Source organism: Capra hircus, chromosome 2, assembly GCF_001704415.2.
Source record: "Capra hircus breed San Clemente chromosome 2, ASM170441v1, whole genome shotgun sequence".
NCBI lineage: Eukaryota > Metazoa > Chordata > Mammalia > Artiodactyla > Bovidae > Capra > Capra hircus.
Window position 1 is genome coordinate 4,018,166 of NC_030809.1, and position 27,940 is coordinate 4,046,105.

The 27,940-nt window shown below is 58.8% G+C and overlaps 1 protein-coding gene across 1 annotated transcript in view; it reads right to left on the bottom strand.

The window, feature by feature from the left end:
• KIF17 (kinesin family member 17) overlaps positions 1–27,940 on the bottom strand; it is a 49,077-nt gene extending 21,137 nt beyond the window's left edge. The window contains exons 1-11 of the mRNA XM_018055061.1: positions 27,710–27,940; positions 22,031–22,177; positions 20,978–21,079; positions 16,538–16,727; positions 15,282–15,734; positions 9,426–9,535; positions 4,869–5,016; positions 2,508–3,040; positions 1,649–1,723; positions 1,136–1,234; positions 161–369 (exon numbers count right to left, since the gene is read on the bottom strand). Coding sequence (XP_017910550.1) covers positions 161–369; positions 1,136–1,234; positions 1,649–1,723; positions 2,508–3,040; positions 4,869–5,016; positions 9,426–9,535; positions 15,282–15,734; positions 16,538–16,727; positions 20,978–21,079; positions 22,031–22,177; positions 27,710–27,940 — 2,297 coding nt within the window. The remainder of the gene's footprint in view (positions 1–160; positions 370–1,135; positions 1,235–1,648; positions 1,724–2,507; positions 3,041–4,868; positions 5,017–9,425; positions 9,536–15,281; positions 15,735–16,537; positions 16,728–20,977; positions 21,080–22,030; positions 22,178–27,709) is intronic.

Consider the following 27,940-nt stretch of genomic DNA (forward strand, 5'->3'; position numbering starts at 1 on the left):
GAGGATCGAGCCCCTGCAGCCACGTTTGGGGGAGGGCTGGGTGGGGCTCAGGAAGGATCTCTGGGCCCAGGGCCGCCATCCACCCCTGGGCCCGGGCGGTGGTCCCACCGCGCCCACACCCCACCCGCCAGGTCCCACTGCCCTGGGCTCAGGTGCTTACCGGGCGAGCACCTGCTGTTGGTCCACGGTGGGCAGGAGGTCATCGGCGAGCGCGGCCACGTCCTCCCTCCTCGCGCCAGCCCCAACCAGCAGAGAGCGAGGCTGAGCCTCCAAGGCCGCCAGCGCTTCAGCCTGGGCTTCCTGGGCTTCCGCGACAGGCTCTGCCGCCAACACCAGCTCCTCTGTCACCCCCGGGCCCAGGTCAACCTCCTAAGTGCAACCAGAAGCCAAGGTGGAGGCGGGGGGGGGCCAACTCCTGGGCACAAGCTCGCCACAGCCTCAACCCCAGCCGGGGCGGCCGGACCCTGGCGGCCCACGAGGTCGCTACGGGCTCGGGGACACCCCGTCATTAAAAACATGCACCCAGTCAACTTCCTGCCACCTTTCCAACATCCCCCAGAACAGCCTCCAGCTCACTCTCCCTCCCGCCCCTTACCATCTAGACTCCACACAGCAGCTAGGGCAATTTTTGTTTGTTTTTTTGGTCCTGCTGTGCAGTTGACAGAATCTTACTTCCCCAATCAGGGACTGAACCCATAGAACCAAGCCCCCTACGGTGGAAGCACAGAGTCCTAACCACTGGACTACCAGGGAGTTCCCGGAATTTTCTTAAACTATAAATTGATCCTTCGCAGACCCTCTATCACATCTGCAGTCAAACCCAGTTTCTTCCGCGGCCTGCAGCACCCCCAGTGCCCACCCGCTCCTCCCGCTGCCTGCGTCCTGCCAGCCCCCGCCCCCCACCCATCCCACTGCTTCCCTGACCTGCTTTTCTGGCACTGAGAACCTCGAGATCTTTCCGGCCACAGGACTCTGGCACCTGCTGCCCGCCCCCCCGCCCGCTCCAAGCTCTCTCCCCTGCCACCCTGGCCCCTTCTCCTTGCTTGAGTCCCACATCTCAACGCCACCTGCTGCCCAGGGGAACCCCTGACCTCCCTGGATACCCTCTGCTAAGTGGCTGCAAGCTGGCTCCTACCCAGTGATCAGGCCCAGAGGCCAGCAGGTTGCTTCCTCTCTCCACAAATGTGGGCAGATTTAAGGTCTTCCTCCCGTTCCCCTCGGATGGTTGTACTTTCTGAAGTAGAAGTGGGGGTGGGGAAAGGTGGGGTCTGAGAGCAGCAGAGCTCACACGGGGCCCCCTGCCGCCTGGGGGGTTCCCTGCCAGCACCTTGGGACCCCAGCTCTGCTCCGTGGCCCTCATCCACTACAAATGCTGGGCCTCTGTGCTTTAGACCAGGGCTCCACCGCTGAGCAAAGGGTAAACATCACCCTGGAACAGTGGCCTCTCGGTAACAAATCAATAAATAGAGAGGTGAGGACTCCTCCGATTTGCATGCTGCTTTGTGCTGGGGGAGGGCCGGGGGTATTGTCCCCATTTTATGGGTGAGGAAACTGAGGCCAGAGAGGGAGGAGACAAGCGAGAGCATCCCAGGAAGAATCAGGTCCCTGGAGCTCCCCCCCACCACCACTCAGGACCGGGGGCACTCACAGTCCTGAGCGGGAGGTCCTCGGCCACCTCAGCTTCAGACCCGAGGTCAGCGGGCTCCGGCAGATCTGCCAGGTGCTTGCGGGAGAACAGGTTGGGGGAGCAGGGGTTGGGTCAGGATCACCCTCTGGGGCCCCGCCCTGCCCTTCCCACCAGCTCCCCGCCTGCTCCCCACCTGCTCCCCAACCCCGACACCTCTTCCTGCGGGGAGGGGGGAGAACAGAGGAGAGAGGAGGTGAGGCAAAGAGAAGAGGCACTCCTGTTCCAGGCCTGCCACCTGCCTGACCTCACAGGACGCGTGTGTCAGCATCCCCATTTAACAGATGAGGAAACTGAGGCCCAGAGAGACGGCCAGACAAGGTCACACAGCTGAGTTAGGAGTAGAACAGGGATCCGAACCCGGATCTCTCTGATTCAAAGGCCTGTACGCTTTGGACAGAGAGAGAGAGAGAAAGGAAAGGAGGGGAGAACAAAGAAAAAAGATTTTTAAACATAAAACAGAGGGTTGAAAAGGGAGAGAAGGCCTTGGACTGAGGAGAAGCAGCCCCTCTAGACCCCTAGGCGGCCCCTGAAAGGAAGCAGGACTCTCACAGAACCCCCGCCTCCCCTAGGAGAACAGGCGGGCTGACGAGAGGTGTAACCATGGCAACCAGCAGCCGCCCCACACGGGTGTCCGTGTGTCAGCAGAACAGGGGCCCAGCCGGCATCGCCTGGGATCTCATCCCGACCTTCCCACTGGTTTACAGAGCCTTAGCCAGAGCTCCCTTTTCCGCACCCCGGACCCCTGAGATGCAGCCACGCCCCCGCCAGGCTCGCCCCCTCCCCTGAACTTCCGCGTGTCAACCTGCGTGACGTCAGGTACCTGCGTGGTCACCTTGGGGACGTCCACCGGGGGCACGTCCGGCCCGGACACCGCGGAGGAGAACCTGGCCAGCTTGGCCGCCACCTCGGCGTAGGGGTCGTGCAGGCCGGGTAACAGCTCCAGCGCCATCAGCGGGGGCTCCTCCCCCAACAGGGGCTCCGCGTCCCCGCCCTCGTCGTCAGGCAGTAGGTGGCGGGCCCGGGCGTCTGAATCAGGCACGGAGAACTCCGGGCTGCAGGGCTCCTCCGGCCCAGAGAAGGCCGTGCAGACGGAGTTCTCTCCCAGCGTGGAAGACTCATCGGACCCCAGAGACGCCTCGGACTTGGAGGCCGCCACCTTGGGCAGCTCCTCAAACCCGGAGGAGACCTGAGCCTTGAAGGAGTCCTCACTGGGCACGGGGTCAGGCATGGAGTAGATCTCGCGTCTCTCGGCCATCTTGAACTCGAAAGGAGCCAAGTACTCCGAACTGCTGGCAAACTCAGCCCTGGACAGGACCTCAGCCCTGTAGAGGACTTCCGCCTTCAGGACAGCCTCTGCAGGAGACACCTTCCTTCAGCTCTTTATAGGGTGGACTAGGGGGGCGGGAGGCAGCCCTTCCCTGGAAGCTGGCCTCAGGCCCACCATCTCCAAGAGACCAGCTTGAGTCAGAGCCTCTGGGCACCAAAGGCTGACTTCTACCTCTTCCAGGAAGTCCTCCCTGACCAGCTCCATGATGTCTCCATTCTCCGACCGCCCCAGCCATTAGGGGCTGGACTCTTACCCCTGTTCCTTGGGTCTGCTCTTTATACATAAACTGGCTGTCCTGCCAGTATTATTGCCTCAAAGGCAGAGAGCTCCTGACCCAAAGATTTCACACCCAAGACCCTCAGGGCCCACTCCTGGGGTAACCAGCTCCAGGCCCTTGTCCACAGGACAAGCTAGAGCTGTGGGGGTTAAATGAATGCTGCAGATGAGTATTAGCGAGACCAGATAAAGTCCCTCGGAGGCCTGATACTCAAAGTGGGCTGGAGGAAATACTTTCCAGGACAGAAAGTGCTAGAACCTGCTCCTCGGTCTTCCTCTGGGGCTGCATCTCCCTGCCAGCTGGGATGGGGGGACAGTACCACGGGCCTCCTGCTGCCAGCTCACAGGCCAGCTCCTTCAGGTCCATCCACTTCTTTGTCACCATGTCCTGGGCTCCCCCGAGAGAGCCCTGATGTCCCCTTTGCTAGGGTCATTCACTCCCCAGCTCAGGGGTCCCCAAGGCCCAGGAGCCAGGCCACATGGCCAAAGGAGAGCAGCGAGTGAGTGAACCGAGCTCCACCTGCCGCACCCCATTACCTGTGATACTGCCTGGCCCACCTGCCCTGTCTGTGGAAGAACTGTCTTCCACAAAAGAGGTCCCTGGTGCCAAAAAGGTTGGGGACCTCTGTGCGTAGCTCACAGCCTGAACCTCTCCCAGCCTCGGCTTGCACACCTGCCGTGTGAGGAAGCAGTGAGTCTCAACTCACCGAGGGCAGACAGGCGAAGTGCCTACCCACCCAGTACCTGGCACACAGCAAAGCCCCATAAACGGGACCAACGATGTGAACACCGTCATCATTACAACGTGGATTTTATAGTATTTATGGGCTTCTCTGGTGGCTCAGATGGTGAAGCGTCTGCCTACAACGTGGGAGACCTGGGTTCAGTCCCTGGGTCGGGAAGATCCCCTGGAGAAGGAAATGACTACCCACTCCAGTATTCTGGCCTGGAGAATCCCATGGACAGAGGAGCGTGGTGGGCTACAGTCCATGGGGTCGCAAAGAGTTGGGCATGACTGAGTGACTAACACTTATAGTGAGTCCTAGGAAGTCTGGGCTGCCTGGCAGCACAGGGTATTGGAAAGATAGCGGTGGGGTGGAACATTCTAGAATGTTAAACAGAAGACAAAAATTCCCAGGAAGTTAAAAAACTCTTGCTACAGATTGCCTAGTTTGGGGTGTGGTTGCTCTGGTGACAGATGGGCTCTAAAGTGGAAAAGAAACTAGAAAATGCAGAACCGGGGGAAGGGACCTGCCCATAAAACTTGGGTGATAAGTGGCCACTCTAAGTCAGGCTTGGGTGGGGACCCAGCCTGCCGCCCCCAGTGCAAGGCCGTGGGTGAGAACGCTGGCCCCGGGATCAGACTGCTGGAGTCAAATCCCAGCTCCGCTTTAAAAGCTGTGTGACCTCGGGGAATTTCCTCACCCTCTCTGGGCCTCAGTTTCCTCAGCTGTCAAGTGAGGGTGATGGAGGTGCCTGCCTTGCCAGGCGGTTGCGAAGAGGAAACAGAACTGGGGCCCGTGGGCCGGGGGGCGGGGCAGCAGGCTGGGCTCCTCCTGCCGGGCGGGGCCGGCCCACCTGTCTCCTTGCGCAGGTTCTGCTCCAGCGTGGACAGCTTCACGTCGTATGAGTTGCGCATGGCGGTGATGTCCTCCTCCAGCCGGGCCCTGGACTCCTGCTCCGCCTCGTAGTCGGCCCTCAGCCGGGCCAGGCGCGCCTCGTACTCCTGGAGAGGCGAGCGGGGGGCAGAAGGGGGCGCTCTATTACCCTTCCCATCGCGGCTTTCGGGAAGCCTCCTCTGTCCCACAGTTCAGGAATCGCAGCTGAACCCAAGGAACAGAATTAAGATGATCTCCAGACACTGGGGGGATTCCTGGCTGGGGACGACCCTTCTGAACTTTTGTCTGAGCGTGTCTTAACACGCTAGTAACATATGCGTGCATGCTCTCTTCAGTCGTGTCCAGCTCTTTGCGACCCCATGGACTGCAGCCCACCGGGCTTCTCTGTCCGTGGGATTCTCCAGGCCAGAGTACTGGAGTGGGTTGCCATTTCCTCCTCCAGGAGTTTTTCCCGATCCAGGGATCAAACCCACGTCTCTTACGTCCCCTGCGTTGGCAGGTGGGCTCTTTATTGCTAGCGCCACTTGGGAAGCCCGTATATGTGTCTATAATCTAATTTTTCCACAAAGCAATAGATCACAAACACCTTTCTGCATCGACAAATATGGTTTAACCAAACGGTCCTCAACCCATCGAAGACAAAATAAATCACTATAGCTCTGCTTAGCCATCCATCTTCCCCATCACCACCAGTTCCTGCCCAGACCTGGTTCCCCACTTCTCCTCTTGAGTAAGACCTTCCTCCACGGGGCAGCTGTGTGTCCATGGATCATGCTTCAGGGGCTTCCCATGGTTGAGGATAAAATCTACTTCCTCCAGTCGACCTCCAGTCCCCAGTGACCCGGACAGCTCACCCCATCTTTGTCACACTTGGGCACGGCAGCCGCTTTCCACTCCTAGACACACCCACTCCCCCGACCCCCGCCAGCCTCAGGACCTCTGCCCTCGCTCCGAGGCAAGTTCACCCCTTTGGGCCTCAGCTCAGCGACACCCTGAGAGAGGCCTTCCGTGAGTGCCCTCTCGGAGGATGCCCGCTGCCACTCTGGCACTTTGCCTACTTCTTCTCAGCCTGGACCAGAAGCTCCACTGTTCTCTGCGCTTGTTTCATTATAGGTGAACCGCCCGGCTCCCCGGCCAGAGGGCAAGCACTGTGCCATCTTGTAGCCGTGATGCCGGGCACAGAGGGGCACCTCTGAGTGCTGTGCCACCGAGTTGGCAAGTGCGTGAAGCAGAACAGCTGGGCAGACTGTCCAGGCATCTAGTGCGTGCCCCCCTGGGGAAGGCCGGGCCTCTGTGAACTCACAACGCCCTGTGAGCTGCAGCCTTCTGGACAGGGTGGCCCTGCAGCAGCAGTGAGCCAGGGGGCGGGACAGGGTTAGAGGTGGGAGCCCCTGCGCACGCCCACCCGACCCCCGGGAAGTACGGGACCAGCGCAGACCCCCAGCACGGCACAGCCAGCCGGCCGGGGCTCCCAGCGCGGGAGACGAGACAGACCATCATGAAGACCCAGCGGTTTCCGCAGCTCAGCCGAGGCGCCACTGACCTGCCACCGAGACCCAGGGAGGCCTGGCCTGCCCAGAACCACACGCAGCTCCTGGCGGCCCCCCTGAGACCTGCAGCCCTCACCCCGCCCGCCTTCTCCTGCCCAGAAGTCCCCTGGCCGGCACTTCAGCCCTGACCCCAGTTCAGCCCGGGCCTCAGCCCAGCGGCATCTACAGCCTAGCAAGGCCTGACTGGAGACACACACACTTATCTGCATACACGCACACGCCGTTCTCACGTGTAAACATGTGACCCCCAAATCACAGGAGGAGCTCGAAGTGGGGAGCCCCCTTTCTGGTCTCTCCATCTTCCCTCCCCTCAACGCTCCTCTCTCGCCATTCCCCATCCATCCCTTCACAGAGGAGGAGTGGGAGAAAGGGCAACAAGAGGGGGAGACGGCTGGATGGCGTCACCGACTCCATGGACATGGGCGAGTGAGTGAACTCCGGGAGCTGGTGACGGACAGGGAGGCCTGGCGTGCTGCAGTCCATGGCTCACAAAGAGTCGGACACGACTGAGCGACTGAACTGAACTGATGACAAAAGGTTTTACCAACATTAAACCACTTAATCCTTACCGCACAGTTATAGAGATTTCAAAATGTTTTTTGATCTGTACAGCAAAGCGATTCAGTATATTTGCAGATTATACTCCTGAAGAGGTCACCCTCCCCCAACATCCTCTTTTTAAGATTTTTTGGTTTTGTTTTTGTTTTTGATGTGGGCCACTTTTTAAAGTTCTTATTGAATGTTTCAATATTGTTTCTGTTTTGCTTTGTTTTTTTTGGCCATGAGGCAGGTGGGATTCCAGCTCCCCAATCGGGGATCAAACCCATGTCCCAGGCATTGGAAGGTGAAGTCTCACCTGCTTGACCGCCAGGTAAGTCCCTCTGGCATCCTGCTGGGGCAGTCATCCACGGCCAACCCCGCCACGGGAGGACTCCGCTCTGTCAGTTCCTGCCCCTCTGCCACACTGGACGGCCCCCTCAGTCCCAGATCATTCCTCCCAGTCCCTAAAGCATGCTGTGCTACTTCCAATCATTATTATTATTGTTTGGCCATGCCATGCAGTTTGCGAGATCTAGGGCCCTAACCAGGGACTGAACCAGGAGCCACCTCCCTCCAAGAGATGGAAGCACAGAGTTCCAGAGACCACCAGGACACTGCCATGCTACTTCCAGCATTTAAAACAGCACCATCTGCCTTGGCCCCACACTCGCCTCCAGCTGCAGCACCTAGCGGGTGTGCAGAAGATGCCTGTGGCTGGCTGAATGGGGCAGGCGGGGCGGAGAGAATGCAAACCCAGGAACTCCCCCAGGCCCGGCTGGCACCTTTCACACCACCCAGCCTCTTCCAGCAGCAGAAAAGCCGCTTTCTATCCACTCCCAGAGATGAGGGAGGGCTTCCCTGGTGGCTCAGAGGGTATAGAACCCGCCCACAATGCCTGCGCGTCTAGTCGCTCGGTCAGGTCTCTCTGCAACCCCACGGACTGCAGCCCATCCAGCTCCTCTGTAAATGGGATTTCACAGGCAAGAATACTGGAGTGGGCTGCCATTTCCTCCAGGGGATCTTCCCGACCTAGGAATTGAACGGGCGTCTCCTGCATTGGCAAGCAGATTACGCGGTAGCATTGGCTCCACCAGCAGCCAGGCCAGAAGAGCAGCGCGTCTCCCCATGACCGCTAGGGGGCGGCAGTGCCCTGCTTCTCACGCTGCCAGGATCCACCCCCGCCCGCCCAACCCAGCTTCCCCAGGCAGGAAGCTTGCATCCCGGCTCCAGGCCCACCCCACCCCACCCCACCCCCGCCCGTCCCTACCCTCAACCCCAGCCCGCTCCATCACCCCCCAGCCCATACTGTTTTGTGGCCAATGTCTACTCATCCCTGTGTGACTCTAAAACCCTCCCTGAACCCCAGAGTGTCACCGCTCTCATCCAGACATCCCCGAAGACCCCCTCCGCCCCTCCTCAGGAGCTGGGCCCAAGGCTCCAAGGCCAGCCTGACACCTACTCCGCCACAGGGGCAGCAGGGGAACAGGTAGAGTGAGCGGCTGAGCCCCCAGAGCCTTCACGGGGGCCCCACTGGGGGCTATTGGGGGCTACATCCAGGCCCCTACTTGAACAGTACAAGCCCCGCCCGTGATGGGCAGCTGGGGGTTCTTCGGTCGATGACCCCCAGCCCTCCAGCCCACAGCACAGAGATCCCCCCAGGCCTCACCCGGTCTGCCTCCCAGAGGCTGGGCCCCAGGCCCCCACAGCCTGCCCGGGGGCTTCCAGGGGCCCCAGCACTGAGCCCGTCTGAGGTCACAGTTGAGGGGCAGAGGCCCAGCTGCAGGCACGCTCCGTCCCTAGTCCCTGCTGAGCTGGCCTTCCCACCGGGGAGGAGCCAGCCGCCTGCAGGGACCACTGAATGTCAAGCCCCACCCCATGCTGTGGTCTCGGGATGTGAACCCCCAGAAACCAGGTGTCTGGCCCTGTGCGTGCCTCTGGGGTCAGCTCCGCGCCTGTCAATCAGCTGTGGGCGGGAGGACCGCAGGAGGACTCAAGGGCCCCAAGGTGACAGCTTTTTTCTGGGAGGCCACACATGCCCCTGGGGGCTCCCCGTGACCCACCCGGGATGCTCTGCTCTCAGCCCCCAGCCCTCCCACTCTGACCTGCTCGGTGAGGCACCCGCCAGCCCCACTACCAGGGACGGTCCCTCCCCTGCCGTCGCTCCACCGCCAGCCCTTCGAGCAGGACAGGCAGACAGTGGACGGGCAGACGGCGGACGGCCGGGCAGACGCCTCTCTTCTCGCCACACCAGCACTCACGGGGGACGGACTGCGCTCCGGAGGCGGGAACCCCGGTTCCAATCCTGGCTCAGATTGGCCTCGGCTGTGTGACCTTGGGCAAGCCCCCCAGGGGAGGACGGCGGGGAGGCAGTCTAGTCCTGGAGCCCCACCTCCTGCGGGGCCCACGTGCCAGGCCCCTCGCCTCACCTCCCGGATCAGCTGTTTCTCAGCCTCCATGTCGCGTTGCATCACAGGTGGAGACAACGGCTTTTCCTCAAGCTGGACAGGGCTTGGGGGCACCTGACTGTTCAGCAGAGCTGGGAGAAAAGCAGAAACGAGGGCCTCTGACCAAGGTGTGCGTGGTCTGCCGGAACTAAGCGTGCGGCCTATGTGTGCTCAGAGTCTGCCCGGAGCCAGCGTGAGGAATCCCACCCGTGACAAGGTCATGAGGGAGGAAGCTGACATACGCAAGGAGGTGATCAGACTTCGGGAGTTCCCCCTGGCATTTCCTGAGCATGTACCCCCAAAACCAAAAATCTGCCAGCCTTTGTACTCTGCTTTTCCACTCTTCTGATATTCTCTGGAAAAAAGTCAACTCAGGGCTTTAGTCTCCTGCATTTGAAAGGGATGTTTCAGTTAAACCCCCTCTGATAGCTCTCTAGCTTGCCTAACAGGTTCCCCAGACCTCTTACAGCTTGTGAATTGCTTACAGCCCCCCAACGGCGAGAGGCACAAAGCTTAAAAGCATCTTAAAGATACAGAGCCTTTTCTAAAGAGTTAAAAATTATATTGGTAGAGGGTTTTCACTGTTGACTCAATGATTGCCGCCAGGCCTCCGTATTCTTTATCTTTTAGGCACCTGGGAGGATATTAATCAATGTAAATGGGATATGGAAAAAGATATAGTTTTGATGTTAGCAACACTAGACTTTTGAGTTAATTACTTTTCTCTTTGTTATATATCACTGCACTCCTCTTGTGTCCTTGCTATGTAAGAATGTAACTTTAGTGCTTTCTGAGACTGGCACCAGACTTTGGGAAGATCAACACAAATAAGTCTTCTGGTTGACAAACCCTTATCAGAAAAAAGGCTGTAAAATGTTAATTGGCCCTTTTGGCCAGAAGATGATGTAAATCACCTAAGACTTGTGTATACAATTAGGTATGCAGCGAGAAAAGCCTGGTTTTGATAAGAGTCTGGGCTGCTAACGCTGCATAACTTTGTGTTACCCATTGATCTCCATGTTTTATCAAAAGTATAAAAGGCCTTCTGAACAATAGAGGACGGAGTCAGTCGCTGGACTGGTTTCCCCCGTGTCTCTCTCTCTCTTTTTCCTTTTCCTCTTTACTTTAATTTCAGGCTGAATTCCCACCTGGGGCGCGGAGGCTCGCCAAGTCTACTTACTTGCCCTGGCTGTTAGACCCGCACGAAAGGGAGCCTAAGGCGAGGCACCCTTAGATATCCAAGCGAGCAACGGTGGCCCAACGTAGATGGTGCAAATTCCTTGTCTGGAATTTTATTGGTCTTCCGCGTTATCCAAGTTATTCAGCCCTCTTTCTCCACTTAATTTTCCTACTACACTCTTTCTTCCTAATCTGATCTTATGTTAATAAATAAATAAGTCTTTCCTCGCCAACGCCGTCCACGCTTCGAATTCCCTGGATCCACCGGGGCTGGACCCCGGCAAGAGTCATGGCCGACTCTGCGACCCCAGGGACTGTAGCCCGCCAGGCTCCTCTGTCCACGGGATTTCTCAGGCAAGAATACTGGAGTGGGTTGCCATTTCCTTTTCCAGGGAGTCTTCCTGGATCAGGGATCAAACTCAAGTATCCTGCGTTGGCAGGCAGACTTTTTTCCCACTGAGCCACCTGGGAAGCCCCTAGAAACTAAGCAGAAAACCATAAAATGACAACCATGTGCTCATATAACAAGACCTCAGTATTGAGCTTATTTTGAGGGCATCTCTATGTAAAATGCCACCGTGCTCGTCCAGCAAGCCTTTCTTGGGCACCTGGGGGTTTGGCACTGAACACAACAGACAGGACTCCACACACACATCACTTCCATCTGGAAAAGAAAGGCCAGCAAGAGGCAAAGAGATTCCTCCAAAGAAGAGAAAGCAAGCAGGGAGGGTGCGGAGAAGACCAGGCGGAAGGGCTGTAATTTAAATCCTGTGGACAGGAGAGTCCTCTTGGACAAGGTGTGCGGAAAGCAGTGACCTGAAGGAAGTGAGGGAGAGGGTCAGGCAGAGATCCCAGGGACAGACAGAAGGAGCGGTGAGTGTAGAGGCCCTGTGGCAGGCAGAGGGCCGAGACTGTTGCAGGAACAGCCAGGAGGCCACTGAGGCTGGAGCAGAGCGAGCGAGGGAGAGTGTGAGCCAAGGGCATGGCGGAGGGGAACCTGCCGGCCCTGGCGAGGACTCTGGCTTCAAAGTCTGGGTTCCACCGGGCCATTGGAGGGCTCGGGCAGGGCAGGACTCCCGTCTGAACAGGAGGTCCCTGGCTGCCACGTGGAGAATGTACTGGGGGTACCAAAAGCACAAGCCAGGAGACCTGCTCGGGGTGGGGGTGGGGGCCTCTGCAGTAATTTAAGTGAGAAATGCTACCGGCTCAGGCCATGGGGTTGCAGTGGACAGAGTCTGGACCTGCTCCAAAGGTTCAGTTCAGTTCAGTCGCTCAGTTGTGTCCGAGTCTTTGCGACCCCATGGACTGCAGCATGCCAGGCCTCCCTGTCCATCACCAACTCCTGGAGCTTGCTCAAAGTCATGTCCATAGAGTCGGTGGTGCCGTCAGCTAAAGGTTTAGACATTGTTCTAAAGGCAAGTGAGAAGCCAAGGATGCTGACACCAAGGTTTCTGGCTGAACACCTGGAAGGAGAGAGGTGCCACCAGCCGGGTGGGGACAGCTGCAGGACTGGCGAAGATTCAGCGCTCAGTGTCCCATACATTAGGTTTGGAGTGATGATTAGATAGATGGCAGGATGTTCAAGACTGGAATTCAGAGGACATGGTGTATCGATCAGGTTCATTGTAATGATGTTTTAACACCCTGGGGGGCTTGATGGCTTGGAGGGGACAGTCCTCCCAGGGTCAGCCAATTCCTAGGGGGAGTCAACAGCTTTTGGAGGAGCCCACCTTTCATACGCAAACCAACCAACCTCAAGTCCACGGCTGCTTCTAACTCTCCCACCGGAAGCCAGTATTTCCTCTGCCTGAAATCAACTAGGGCCAGCACCAGGCAAGCAAGGACAGCATCATGCCCTGATCCCGCCAGGCTTCCTCACACTAGTCAGTCCTGGGCCCTTTCTCCTGCCTGCTGTGTCTTTCCACCAAAACCTCAATCACGGCTCTGGCTCAGGCTGCCCCTGGCTCCTCTGCACATTGACTCCTCTGGTGCTTCCTCCCCACCCCGTGGCCCTGCGTGGCCTGCCTCTCATCGCCGGGGTAGCCGAGTAATGTCAACACTTTCTTGCGATGACACTGACCTCTCTAGGCCACCACTCAGTCAGCTGTATAAATTAAGACCTGGGCACACATCACACAGCCAGGATAGAGGTCCACGTGTGAGACTCGGGAGCGGGGAGGTGGTGGTTAAAGCTGTGAGACCAGAGGAGCCAGCGTAGACAGAGAAGAGGCTGGAGGACCGGCCCCAGGACAACCTGACGTCAGGAAGATGGGGAGACTCGTCCAAGGGAGCTGAGGAGGGGCAGGGGGACTGGGGTGAGGGTGTCCAGGAAGTAAAGGCTTCAAGGATGAGGGAGGGGATCGTCTGAGTCAACGGATGCAGAGGGCAGGTGGGGCCTCAGGGGGACCGATCGCTGGATTTTATCACCAGGAGGCACGGGTTCTATTCTCCTCGGTCTGGGAAGATCCCACATGCCTCAGAGCAACTGAGCCTGTGAACCACGACTGCTGGGCCCTAACGCCGAAACTACTGAAGCCCATGCGCCCTGGAGCCCGGCTACACAAGAGAAGCCAAGTGCAGTGAGAAGCCTGCATGCAACCACAGAGTGGACAACTGGGAAGAGCCCACGCGGCGACCAAGGCCCCGCGCAGCCAAAAATAAAGAAATAAGTGACCCTTCTAAAAACCAGGAGGCGGCTTCAGCGGGCTGGGAGCACAGGGCCTGCCTGAACTAGGGGCAAGGTGGCGGGCCGGTGAAAACAGACCAGTGTTTCCCGAGTTGCTGAAAAGGGGAGGGAGAGATACGCTGGTGACCAGAGGGAGGGCTAGGGCTGAGAGGGTGCCGGCTCACGGGGTGTGCCGGGCGATAGGGACACCTGGCGCTCTGAGTCAGACACCCTTGGCTGGGCTTAAGGCCCAACTCTATAAAGTCAAAGCACCAGGTACAGTCTGTGGAGCCTACGGGACAAGTTCCGGGCTAAGCCCACATGTGAACCATCTCATGCAGTCCTCCCAACTGCCCCACAGCCATCACAAGGCGGGTGACCCATTTCACAGATGAGGACACTGAGGCTCGGGGGCGTCTAAGTCACTTCCCCGAGGAGCCAGAATGAGAGGCAGCAGCTACTGCCCGGCTCTTGGCTCTCTGCCTGCCAGGCACCATCATCCCAGCTTGTTTGGGCTCTACGCTCCGAATCCAGGGAGACAGGACACAGCCCGCAGCCCGCAAGTCTGCCGTGGCAACCACAGGAGGTCTGCAAGCATGTCAGCTGCTGCATTAGGGTTGGGGGGCCCCAGCAGAGCGCCCCAACTCCCTCCCGGTGCCTCTCACCCCTCCTCCATCAAGCATCCCCTCGCCGATCCTGGGGCCGGAGGGGAAGAGGAGGAAGGCAGGCTGCCCAAGAGGAAGCCCTCACCGTGGCAGTCAAGGCCATCTTCACTTCGTCCTTGCCAGCCCCTGCCAGTCCCTACACCTGGGCACCTCCCACCACCCAGCTTCCCAGGCAGCCAGAAGATCTATTAATCCTTGTGGGTCCCCAAAGTCACCTGAGACTTTTGTGCCTCCCTGCACAGACTGACCACCCTCATCCTAACAGGAGACTTCTCACCCTGCTAGACTCCACTCAAGCACCCCTCCTCCTCTGTGAAGCCTTCCCTGAGGGCCCACCCCCCACTCCACACGCTCCCTCTGCCCTGCAGTGCCCTGTCTGGCTCTCTGCCCAAGGCACACACTCCTCTGCAGGAGTGTCCCTTCCCTCCCCCGGGAGACTAGGTTAACCATGAGGCAGAACCTGGATCTGAGTCATCTCTGGGTCCCCAGGTCCCGTCCAGGGCCACACACAGTCGGGGTGTGAGTGGGTGGGGGGAGGTGAGAGGAAAGGGAGATTCAAGGATGGATGGCAGGATGGAGTGAATGAGCAGGCAGAGAGGAGGGTAGATGGGGTGGGCTGAGAGAAGGGGTGGGTGTGCGGAGAGAAGGGATGGGGTGGGTGGAGGGAAGGGGTGGGGTGGGCAGAGGGAAGGGTGGTGGTTAAATAATGGAGTGGGCGGGGGTGGGCTGGTGGGCTGAGTGGATGGGTAGATGCAGGCAGGGATGAGTAGATCAGTACAGGCCAAGAACGGATGGACAGAGAGGAAGCGGGGAGGCAGATGAATGGATCCATGGACTCAGGTTCTTTGGTGCTCCCTTCCTCCCAGGAATTCTCAGACAGATGACCCTGGAGCCCCTCAGCCACAAGGAAGGGCTCTGCAGGCCCAGGCTCCAGGTCTGCATTGCCAGGATGCGGGGGACAGGGGGGCGGGGATGTCAGTCATCCCGCTGCTCAGCAGCTCAACATCACAACTCTGCAGCTGGGCTGCCACAGAGCCAGCAGGCAGACAGGCGGGAGGACCGATGCGTGGCCTGGAGGCAGGGAATGGGGATGGGGCCTCCAGCTGCTGGGACAGGCCCGGAAGGACTGGCCTCTCCCTGGGGCATCGGTGGGCACATACCTCCACCCCCGGGGGCCATCCCCAAGCAGGGTTCTCCCTGGCTGTTCAAAATCCACGCTCACATGCAGCTGGGAGGAGGTGAGGCACGGCTTCCAAGCCCCTCAGATGGGGAACTGGAGGCTGGTGGACCCGGGGAGAGCGCGTTCTTGGCTCCAGCCACCCCGCCCACCTGACAGGCTGCCGGGGCCCATCTGCTGAGCCAGGATGGCCTTGAGTTTCTTGATCTCCTCCTGGTACTCGCGCAGCAGGGCGTCCTTCGGGTCCTCGTTGATGCGCGGCTTGTTCCGGATGTTCTTGGCTCGGTTGGCGTAGCGCAGCGTGCTGAGCGTCTCGTCGTAGTTGTTGTCAGCGGGCGACAGGCAGGCCACCATCAGCGTCTTGGTGTTGCCGCCCAGTGAGTCCTGGAGCAGCCGGGTCAGCTTCGAGTCCCGGTAGGGGATGTGCCTGCAGCGCCCGTCCACCAGGGCCGAGATGACGTTGCCCAGCGCCGACAGAGACAGGTTGATCTTGGTGGCCTCCTTGAGCCGCTCCCCCGTGGCGCCCGTCTTGGACTGCCGCTCGCTGCCCGCCAAGTCCACCAGGTTCAGCTTGCCCGCGCGGAGGTGGTCCTTGCCCCGCTCGTCTGCAGACAGACCAGACAGAGGAGTGAGGGGCCTGGGGTGTGGCGACCCCCTGCAGGAAGGAGGCTCTGGGTGCTCCCCACCCACCAAGGGTCTCATAGGAGCCCCATGAAGAGGGCCACTAGGATTGTGCCCACGTTACAGGCGAGAAAAGTGAAGCTCAGAAAGGGCCTGTGACTTGCCCAAGATCACATGGCTTGCTAAGCGGTCAGAATCCCGGGCCGACCCTCCAGGGAGCAGGGGCTGGGAGGCGCGTGCTGTTCCCTGAGGGCCCGGGGTTTCTTGCTGCCACTATGACAGCTCCTAGGCGTTTCCTGTGAGGCAAAGGCGGTGGGGGGTGGGAGGTGGGGCGTGGGGTAAGGGGACTGGTCTGGGAAAAAAAAAAAAAACCAGCAAGAGTTCTGGGTGGCACATGCTCTGGGGGACAGACCCCTGGGACAGAGGCCCAGCTCAGAGACTTTCTAGTTGTGTGACCTCAGTTTCCTCATCTGTAAGATGGGGATGCTATCAGTATCCACCTCCTGGGGTGGTAAGGAGCAAATAGGCCAATGCACACGCATTGCCTGGCAGAGAGCAAGTGCACCATAGCAACTGCCGGTGTTATTACTGGTGGTGGTAATGCTGTCTCTCCTTTAAACACGGGTCCTGGCACAGGGATGGGCCTCGCGAAATTCCTCCGGGCAATCCCAGCATCTCCTCCCAGCTGGGGCCCTGGCGGCTCCCAGAGGTGAAGGGTCTGGGTGCTTAGGAGTGGGCGTCGGACTTGGGAGATCCAGCCCCTCCAACCCCGCCCGGCCTCACGCACCCACGGCGTAGATCTCGATGCTGATGGTGAAGATGGAGTGGGAGCGAGAGGAGTCCTTGTTCATCAGGGTGCAGCCCACCGAGCGGTTCTTGCAGCCCGCCTCCACGATGCGCTCGCACTGGGCCACGCTGCGCACCGTGTGAATGGACAGCCCCTTCACGTACACCCCCTTCTCCGGGTGCTCCTTCAGCTGCGGGCAGGAGACTCGGGTCAGGGCTCCCCAGGGAAAGGCTCGTCAGTGCCCACCACGTGTGCCCTCCTACGGGGCAGGTTGGCACCTTGAATTCCCCTGTCACAGACCAGGTAGAACAGCCTCAAGGTCACCCCCGCCACTTCCTCACTGTGTGACCTCGGGCCAGCCACATCACCTCCCTGAGCCTCAGTTTCCACATCTGTGAAATGGACATTTCCTAGGGAGGCAGTGGGGACTCTGTAAACCAAGGCCCGTGCAATGCACGGCAGGCAATGCCTAGCACCTTGCCAGGGCTCCCTGAACGGCTGTCGCGGGCCTCACTGCTGCTGTCGGTGCGCTGGTTGTGGAGGCGGTTTCCAGACCCAGTGGTCGTTCACCCAAGGCCTGAGTGCTTCTCACCTGCCTTGCCAACATGGCTTCTGCCCACGCCTCTCTGCCGCGGCTCCAGGGCAACAGGAATGCTCCCAAACCCATGGACCATGGCGTGTGAAGGGCCGTCTGCTGCCCAGAGCCCCCGCTGGCCCACAGCTCAGCCTGGCCCGTGGCCCCCTCCAGCCCTCAGCAGGACGGCAGCGAGTAAATTAATTTATCTGACTGCTGCTCGCTCACTCTCCAGGCAGCCAAGCTGTTGTGCTGCTGACACAGAGCTGTGAAATGCAATATTTTTCCAGTGTGAGAGGAAATATAAACCACTCTGGCAGGAGCAAGAATGAACTGGGACAGAAGTCATCTGTCCGCGGCTCTGAGCCAGGGCAGGCTCGTATGTTGTGCCCCGGGGCGGCTTCAGGGTCACAGGTGGGGTTGGACCCCTGCTGCAGACTTGGGGGGGGGCTGGGGGGGGCGGTGAGTGAGGGTGGCCAGCACCTGCTTGCCCTCGCTGCCCCAGTCTGGAGAAGGAGCCAGACCCAGACTAAAGGATCGGGTCTCAGCGAACAGGCACAGAAGGCTAAGTGACTGACTTGCTGGAGGCAGCAGTGGATGACTCCAGAGGCTGGGATTAGGTCAGACTCTGCAGCGGCGTCCCTGGTGGCTCAGCAGGTAAAGAATCTGCCCGCAACGCGGAAGACCTGGGTTCGATCCCTGGGTTGGGAAGATCCGCTGGAGAAGGGAAAGGCTACCGACTCGTGGATCCTGGCCTGGAGAACTCCATGGACTGTATAGTCCACCAGGTTGCAAAGAGCCGGACACGACTGAGCGACTTTCACTGCAGCGCCCTGGAGGATGACACAGGCCTGACCTTGACCTTGGAGGTGGCTGTGAGGATGGAGCCCAAAGGCCAGAAGCAGGAGACGCGGCCCACCGAGCAGGGCTGGAGGGCAGCCTGGGAGAAGGCGTGCACGTGCTGCGGTGTTGCGGCCTAGATGCCGGCTGGGCACGCGGTGGGTGGGTGAGGGGATGGTGCTCCCAGCCTCGGGAGAACGCAGCTTCTCGTCTGCACTCGGAGAGGCCCAGGCTAGACACTTGATCCTGACTTGCTGCTTTTTAGGGGAGTCACTTTGCCTCTCTTGGCCTCGGTCTCATCTTTAAAGTGAAAGTGAAATTGCGCAGTCGTGTCCGACTCTTTGTGACCCCAGGGACTAGCCCACCAGGCTCCTCCATCCATGGGATTTTCCAGACTAGAGTACTGGAGTGGGTTGCCATTGCTTTCTCCAGGGGATCTTCCCGACCCAGGGACTGAACCCTGGTCTCCCTCATTATAGGCAGATGCTTTACCGTCTGAGCCACCAGGGAAGTCCCCCTGTAAAGCGAGGATGATAAACCCTGTTCCCCACAGGGCTACTGGGAGGGCTAAGACGACAGTGGATCTAAAGGAAGCTCTGAGGGAGCTTGGAGGGGGTTCAGAGAACCCAGATATGGAGGGGAGGCCATCGCTCTCCACAGAGAGATGACCCTGACATAAGGGTCTCCCCTACTCCTATTTTTAGGCCCTACCTCATCTCCGGAGCCCTCCCCACTGGCGCCTGCTGTTCCCGCCCCCACCCTCCTCCGGAGTGTCAGCCGCCAGCTGTGCCCCACGTTCCTTGGTAACTGCTCCTCCCAAATGCCAGGCCGGCCCGGTCGCCATGGCAACCAGCTGGGATGCAGCTGGGTGGGCAGGCGCGCCCGCTGTGCGCAGGAGCAGGACCACGCTGCCGGTCCAGAGTCAGGATGTGTCCCCGTGGAGGAAGGGGGTCCTCGCCACCCAGTGCTGAGCAGGGTTCTCTGAGGGCGGTTCGTGGTGGTTGGGAGGAGGGGGTATAATCCGCTTCCCGCCTCCTTGCTGATTCCAGCGATCCAATCTCCTCTAATGACCAGCATTATCAGGCCCTGCACTGTGCCGCAGAACCTGGCCACCTGGGTGCAAATTCCACCTCTGTCCTTTACTGACTGTACCCTTGGGCCGGTTCGCACCTAGGCAACTAGGAGCCTCAGGCTCCTCTTCTGTAATAAAGGATAAAAACAGCAGCTCCTCCTGAGGCTATGGTCAGGCTTACACAAGAACCCAGTTGCACCTCCCGGGAGAGAGTTTGGTGCACCCAAGGCGGGGGTCTCTGAGCACATCAGTTAGAGGTGACCCTCTACCTCCAGGCAGCCCGGCTTACCAGGTTGGAGGCCTGGAGGCCAGCTGGGCCAAGTGCATGAGCTGCCAGCCCTGGGCACTGCCCCCCTCCAGGGCCTGGTTAACCTAGCCTATCCTAGGGTCCAGGGTGGGGAGGAAGGGGAGGGGACCCCTTGCTGCTGTCCCCATTTCCCTGTCTGGGGGCTGAGTGATGACTCAGCTGCTCCAGCTCCAGGAGAGAGAAGACAGCGGAAAGACCGCAGGGGGTGTCTGGAGGCTCCCGTGTAGAAAGGGCAAATCGCTGTGTCTGTGAGCTGAGGAGGAGAGGGCTGGGGGCAGGTCCTGGGCTGGAAGGAGACTGGGGGAGCTGGCACCCAGGAGGTGGACCTGCCATGGTCTGCAGGCTGGCATCTCCCGGGTCAGCCGTCTCTGCTGAATGGATGCATCTGCTGAATGAACGTCCCTCCCTCGAATGGAACCCTGTCGCTGGCTTCTCATGGCCGCCCAGGTTTCCTATATTGCCCACCCCAAAAAGTCTGGGAAGAAAAAGCACCTGACCACTCAGATCCCGCATGCTGTGGTACCAACACCATTACTAGCAACTTGCTGTGTGACTTTGGCCAAGTCCCTTCTCCTCCCTGGGACTCAGTTTCCTCATCTCCACCAAGAAAAGATTGTGGACTTAGAAGCTCTCTAAGGGTCTTTCTGGCTCTAATTTTTAAGGAGTTTTTCCACCATGTGATCAGTACAAACAAAAAAGTGTACAAAAAAAGTGTTGTTTTTTTTTTTTTTTTCAAAACAGCTGCTCCTTGGGGGTCAGATGTGTTTGGGTGGGGCATTTAATGGTTGCAGGTCAGAGAGGAATTCACAGCCCCTCCAAATAAAGCCAGGACAAGTGTGGGGGGCTCTGGAGCTGAGCCCTGTCTCACGTGGATGGGGATGGGGCAGGAACGAGGTCACAATGTCCGGTTCAGTCTGGAGGTCAGGAAGGGTCCAGAGGACTGGACCTTATTTGTTTCTGGACCTTATCAGCAGCCCCTTATCTGCTTCTGCCCCCCCACCCCTCACTGGCTGTCAAGGCCTGTGCCCAGGGGAGATTCAGGCAGTCTGAGCCACAGAAAATGTCCAACCCTGACCCTGGAGCTTCCTAATCCAGCGGCCTCAGGCAAGTCCCCGTCTCTTTCCCAGCCTCTTTTTCTCATCTACAGGATGGGGATCTCCATAGCAACCTTCCAAGACTGATGCTCATTAAGGACTGACACTCCCCCAGCACAGGCATTCTGACTCTGGACTGGGGAAGGTAGGTCAACCTCCACCGCTGGTTGTGGGCCTCTCGGTGGGAAGGTCCAGTAGTCAGATAAGAAGCCCCAGAGGCTGGGAGCAGTCACTGGCACGCTGGCCACAGATCTGGGTCGGTCTCCCCTCCTCAGGCTCCTCCTGGAACTGGACTGGGCCCTTCTGGCATTTAAGAGTCTCAGATAGGAGACATGGCCCAGCCTTGCCCAGAGGTCCCAGACCTGGCCCAGCCTTGCTAACCACCCGGCTGTCCAGTCCTGGCAGGTGACTTGGTCTCGCTGGGCTCCCCAAGGGGTCAGGCCTGCTTTGTCCATCTTGGCAGGGCTGGGCAGACTAGTGGGGCCTGGGGGCCCTTCCCCATATCTCCTCCAGGACCCCCTCACCCACCCCAGCGAGGCTGCACCCAACCCACCTCCAGCTTCTGCTTAGCGTCTGTGCCCAGCAGGTCCCGGACATCTTCATTGTAGATCTCCAGGTAGGAGGCCCGGACCAGGAACTTGGTGTTCTCTGCACACTGCAGGGAGCGGCCGGGAAGAACAGAGACACCTGAACACCTACTGCCTGGTGGTCACGGGCAGACATTGTGGCAAGACACGGCGGCAGGAGGCGGCCTCCCTGACCTCACCTGGCCCTGCCTGCCTGGCAAGCGGTCCCCTCCTCTCTGGCTGGCTGGGCCCTCAAGCGTCTCAGAGTGGCATCATTTCACGCTGCTAAGGGCTCACACTCCCTCTGCACTCTACAGGCCTCGTGGGAAAGGAGAGGGCCCCACCGTGAAGGTAGAGAGACTGAGACTGTGGGCTTAAGGCCTGGATCCAGCACCGGCCCTGGGCTAATCACTGGCGGCTCTTCCAGTTGCTTGCGGGTCATCAGAACGAGTCCCAGTGCAGCACAGCAGGCTGTGCAGCTGACTAGTCCCTGCTTTGTTATTTCTCAGATGCGGGAATCTCTGAACCTTCACGAGTGGGCAGCAAGGCATGGCTCACCGGTCATCTGGACACCGGGATCGCTGGTCTGGGCCCAGCCCATGAGGACTCCCGGTCTTGGATGTCCTATGTCAAAACCGAGGGTAACAGCTACCTCCTGGGCTAGGGTCACAGCGAGATAATTGTGCAAGTATTGTGCACACTGCTTGGTCTGCAGCAACTGGCCCACGAGAAGGGGAAGCTCTGATCACTTACAGCCGCGTCTCAGGCCAGTGCTCCGGGTCATCATACCCACATGAAATATCACATGAAGTGTTAAAATTCCAAAAATGGCAGGAGAAAAACGTAGAACTGGTAGAATTTTCTCAGCTTTAAGCTCTCCCATCACCGCTTCAGAAACTAGAGCCTGCCTCTGCCCATCTGGGCCGCGGCTAGGCCGGCTCTGGCCACATCCCACATCCCAGGTCAGAAGTGCGCCGGGATTGTTCACGGTAATGCCTGGGGCGCCCCGCCCTGCCCCTGCCATCCGCCAGGCCCATTACCTGGACACTTTCGAAAACATGCTCGAAGGCCCGGGGGATGATGCCTCTGTGGCAGGCCGGGTCTGGCAGGCCCTGCATGGTGAAGGACTTCCCGCTGCCTGTCTGGCCGTAGGCAAAGATGGTGCCGTTGTAGCCCTCAGTGACGCCCTGCAAGGGGGGACACAGCCCGGCACTCAGCTGGCCCAGCACGGCCGCGCTAGGGGCTGCTTCCTGACACAGGGACCGGCGCACCCCCTCCACCCAGTTGTCCCACCATGGTGGTGCCGGGTGCGGGTGGGCCGTGCAGAAATGGAGGCGGCTCTGCTGGTGGGGTAGGAGACCGTCCCTGTGTCTGGCTAAGAGCCTGGTGCCATCCTCTGCTGCCTGTGCCCTTGGCCTGTTCTCATCCAGGGGCGCGGGGCCTCGGCGTCCTCACCGATGCCAAAGGGTCAGGATAGCACCGGGCAGTGGGGCTGCTGCCGCTTAGTCGCTCGGTCGTGTCCGACTCTTTCTGACCCCGTGGACCGCAGCCCACCAGGCTCTTCTGTCCATGATTCTCCAGGCGAGAGTACTGGAGTGGGTTGCCATTTCCTTCTCCCAGGGATCTTCTCGACCCAGGGATCAAACCCAGGTCTCCTGCACTGGCAGAAAGCCCGTGGAGAGCTGCGCTTGGGAACGATTTCCTGCCCTGGCACTCGAAATGCTGGCACACGGAGGTAGGCGCCCCCTGCACACAGAGGTAGGTGCTCCCCAAGCGTCTGCTGGAACGGGTGGGAGATGGTCCTTCTATGAGGTGCAGGTGCGTGCAATGATGGAGTTCAGGCTGGGCGAGGAGAGGGAGAGAGGGAAAGTGCAGGAAGAGCCAGGCAAACTTTCCGGGCAGGTGGGCGAGGGCGGAGAACAGGGGAACAGAAAGGGTGGCTTGGATTTCGACAGGTGAGAGGAGGAGGAAGGCTTTCAAGGCTGATGTGACAGCTGGAGCAAAGCCTCGAGGGGCGGGGTGGGGCGGGAGGCTGACAGCAGGTGGACCTGGGGCGGGGAGGATGGAGACAAAGCTGGGAAGGAGGAGGAGGCAAACCAGGGTGGCACTCCCCCAGGGCGACCCTCGTTCACCGAGGCCATTGTTCACTGCATAGGTTCCGTCTCTCTTCTCTGCGAGGGGATCATGCTCTGGGTGGGGACCAAGCCCTGAACAAGGGAGACACTCCACTCCCTGCCCTCACCCAGCTCATGAGGCCACACGTTCTAGAACTTAGCGTGGGGAGGGGGACTCCTGTGCCAGAAGGTGGGCCTGGAGAGCTGTTTCCAGGCCTCGAGGGCCCAGCTGGCATCTGCAAAGACCCGTCCTGCAGACCACTGAGGTGCTTGGGGTCCCCAGGGGCTGAGGGGGAAGGAAGACCAGAAGTCACGATCCAGAGCTCATCAGACGGCCCAAGGTTGGGGGGATAGGCGCGGAAGCGATGGCAGACCAGTCACCCAACCAGAAGGCCAGAGGCAGGGGCACACGGAGCCCCAGGGACAACATGCTGCAGTGCCTGGACTATCAATGTCACCAGGCCTGGAGGAGGGGCTCCATATCGAAGCAAGCATTTCACATGCGCGGTGCAGTAGAGCAGCCACCAGGCACCCCAGAGGGGTGCCTCATGCCACCGAGGAAGGTTAAAACTTTAAAATATTTTTTTAAAATGTAAAATCTTCCACTTTCCATTTAAAAACCAAAGCAGTGTAAAATGGTTTCCCATTAAACACGAATTTACTTTTGGTGTTTCATTTCATTTGAACTGTTGACACTTAAGCACCTAAATTGAGACGTGCTGTAAGTGTGAAACACACACCTGATTTCGAAGGCTTACAGTGAAGAAAGAATGTTTGATATCTCTCTGATAGCTATTATGCCATGATAATATCTATTATCAGGCTTTCTTGAAATGATATTTGGGATTCTATTGGGTCAAATAAAATGTATCATTAAAATTAATTTTCCTTTCACTTTTTAAAATGTGCTGTGCTTAGTTACTCAGTCATGTCCGACTCTTTGTAATCCCATGGACTGTAGCCTGCCAGGCTCCTCTGTCCATGTGGATTATCCAGGCAAGAAAACTGGAGTGGGTTGCCTTGCTCTGCCCTGGGGGATCTTCCCCGTCCAGAGATCAAACCCAGGTCTCTCATATTGTAAGCAGATTCTTTACCATCTGAGCCACCAGGGAAGCCCAAGAATATTGGGGTGGGTAGCCTCTCCCTTCCCCAGAGGATCTTCCCGACCCAGGAATTAAACCAGGGTCTCCTGCATTGCAGGCAGATTCTTTACTAGCTGAGCTACCAGGGAAGCCCTTTTAAAATGTGGCTACTAGAAAAATTTCCATTATGTCTGTGGCTCATGTGACATTTGTATTGGAAAGGCTGGCTCGAGAGCTGTGCCATCCCCAGTAGTAGCCACTGGCCACATGTGGTTACTTAAATTTAACTTACGATTAAATAAAACTAAGATTCAGTTCCTCAAAAGCACTAACCTCACGTCAAATGCTCACTTGCCATGTATGGCTGGCAGTCCCTAACTGGACAGCCCAGATCCAGAACATTTCCACCACTGCGGAAGTTCTGCAGAACCACGCTGCTGTGGAGTGAAGTGGAAGACAACTTTACCTGCATTCTTCAGGCAAAACACAAAATTTCAAAAACGCTTCACCCATTAAGTGATACTCCAGACCTGCCAGGGACACGCACATGCGGAGCGGGTCCTAAGCGTCAGCCACTCTGTCCTCCCAAGTTTTGCTAAGTTCCCCCATATTGTTGTTTACTGAATGATTTTCATGAAATCAAACTGTTACTTAGTTGACCGTCTTTATAACTTGGTGTCATCCTCTGCAATAACTCTCGTGAGGCTGCTATTAGAGGTCGGATATTTTCTACTTAGCACCTGTGCTAAATTGCCTCATGCCCCCTGTCCTCTCCCATACAGCTCTGTGCTCCATCGAGGGGCCAAATTCTACCGCGTCGATGTCTCTGGGAACCAGGCCTGTCCTTGGTCTGTCCACAGCACCAGGCCCCTGGGTGGGTTGGGCAGTGGCTCATCAGAGGTGACTCTAAGGCCATGGGTGTGAAGCAGGAGGATGGGGAGAGGGAATAGCGACTGGGTGGGAAAGAGCCCAGAGATCAAGCAGAAGGCTGGGCGTGGAGCGGATGAGCTCAGGGTAGGTTGTGCTGAGTTGGCTGAAAGATGGGTCTGGGGTGGACAGCTCCCAGGAGAGTGGAAGAGGTCACCCAGTGACAGAGAAATCAGGAACCGGGTCTGGATTTAATTGGGAGAGAAGGCAAGGGGAGGGCAAGGAGAGGAGGGCAGGAAGGGTCAGTCTGAAGCACTGGGGGCTCCATGCAATAGGATCTGGAGAGAAGGACCTGGGCAGGAGGCCCCCTGGAGGTGGTCAGAGCCCAGCAGGACAGACACACAGCTGCTCCGCCTAAGTGTGCAGCTGCTCCTCGCTGTGCTTTGCGTACGATTCACAGGATGAGACCTAGACCAGAGCTAGAGACCTAGCTCTGCAGTCAAAATCACCCCTAACCCATTTTAGGATGCTCAAGGCTTCAGTTTCCTCACCAGGAATGATAATCCCAGTTTTACATATGTCCACGGAGTCTGGCGAAGATCAAATGGTTTGGTCTCCACCTGAAAGGCCCTTTCCTCCACCTTCTTTCCTGGCTGACCCCTCTCATCCTTCTTGCCTCGGTTTAGACCTCACCGCTTCCAGGAAGTCCTCCCTGCCTGCCCATCCCCTCCAAGCCCAGGTTTGCTAGTCTTTGTTCTGCCAAAGTCCCCTGGCTTCTCTTCCTACTCATCACCCTGGCTTGCAGCTACTAGCTTCGCTGCTCCTCCGCCCAACTGTGAGCTCGCTGAGGGAAGGTGCTGTTATTATTGCTCCATGCCTTGGATGGGGCCTGGTATGGAGATGCTCTCTGTCAGCTGAGTGAATTAATGAAAATGAACATATGTCCTGCTGAGCTTGAGGCTCCGTGGGAGGCCCAGAGGCAGACATCCCTGCAGTAGTGCACTCGCGACAGGAGTGGGGGCTGGAGGGGAGATCTGAGGTACTCCCCCTCTGGGCTGGGGCTTCTTGGGAACCCCGACAAGGGAGGCGTGCTCAGGGGAATTATTTCCAGGGTGAGGACGCGGACGCATGAGCAAGGCTGAGACCTTGGAGAAGCCAAGGCCAGGGAGAACTCAGTCTCAGAATCTTCCCATCTCTGATGGACCGACCCTGGACCAGGAAGCAGAGCTGTTCTGGCGCCCGGGTACAGAAACAAGGCAGGGAGCTGAAAGCGTCAGGGAGTCTGGCTCTGATTCACTGTGCAGAAGGGTCTTCCAGGAGTTAAGAAGCAAAGCGGGGAGCGGGTTACTCCAGCAAGAGTGAGCGCCTGCCACCAGGTGGACATTCAAGGACCCCGAGGTGGGGGTGGGAGCAAGCCACCCATTCTGGTCCCTTAGAGCCTGAGATTCCAGGATGGCAGGGGAGCCTGGCCACCCCTGGGGCCCAGGACCAACGTCTGGGGAGACTTGCCCTCTTTCCCTGGGCATCACCTCCAGTCACGCCCTCACTGCTGGGGGGCTCTGGGCTGCGGAACACTTCAGCCCCCACAAGGGGTTCTGACCACAGCCAACGGAGGTGCGCTGGGCGATGTTAGCTGGCCTGCGGACCAAAGCAGAAAGGCTCCACGGGAAAATGCCTTTTGGAAACACTGGGTTAGAGAAGTCAATCTAGTTTCTCTGCTGCCAGACTCCCCAGAGCCCCAGGTATCCTCATGGGCAGGGGGTACAGGCAGCAATTCTTCACCTTTTCCTTTTTGCCTGGAACAACTCCTCACATCCTGACATCTCACTTCACTAGCGAATTCGCTGCCCAACTGGGAAGATGGCAATAGCAAGGAAAGAACCCTTGGCCAGAAGACACCAGGTGTAGCTCCAGCCCCATCTCCTCCAGAAACTCTCTGTGGGAGCTCAGAAGTTTCCTTCCTCCGGGCCTCAGTCTCCCCATCTGTGATATGGGAGCCCCCCTGCCCTGCAGCTCCAAGGAGCTCCTTAGCATGAGAAGGTGAAGAAAGCAAAAGCCCTGCGAAGGGGTGAGAACTGCCGTTGCCTTCCCATTCTAAGGGTTTCTGCTCCTCCGAGACCAAGGCCTGGCCAACAGCCTTCTCTCTGCAGAAGTGAGATTCCCCCCTCCACACACACACACACACATATATAGGCTGTACCCTGACGGGCCTCTCAAGAAGCTGGAGGGCGGGGGATGATGGAGAGGGCTCCCGGTGCTGAGGGCATAAAGAGGGGGCCAGGGCTCCACGGAGTAGAGGAGAGAGGAGAAGGGGGAGGCTGGGGAAGTGACCAGAGTTTTCAGAGGAGTCCTGAGGCCGCCCGGGTGAGGGTGGGGGGCAAGTGGTCGCGGGGGCTGGAGCTCCTGTGGGGAACGGCGGAAGGATGGGGGAGAACCAGCCTTGGCACCAGGGGCAGTGGGGGACCCAGACAGACATTGCCGGTGGCTTCCAACTGTCTCCGGAGGGGACAGAAGTCTTCAGCCTGCTGCTGTCCACCTGCGGCCCCTCCAGAAGCGCCTTCCCGCCCGGCCCGGGGGTCAGCGCCTGCCCTCAGGAGCCCTCCGAGGGGCCCCAGGTCCTGCCCAGCGGGTCTCCTCGGGAGCGGGGGGCCCTCACCTCCACCAGCGGGTAGGCGATTTCGTTGTAAATCTGCTCGGTGAAGTGGTCCATGTAGTAGGCGCCGTCGAAGGTGAACTGCTTGGGGGGCTGGTCCGCGGCGCCCGGGTTCTGGATGAAGCACTGGCCGCGAGCGGAGTCCACCGTCACCACCGGACGGCAGTTCAGCTCCCGCTCCCGCTGGTTCATGGGGCGGCAGCGCACCACCACCTTCACCGACTCCGAGGCCAT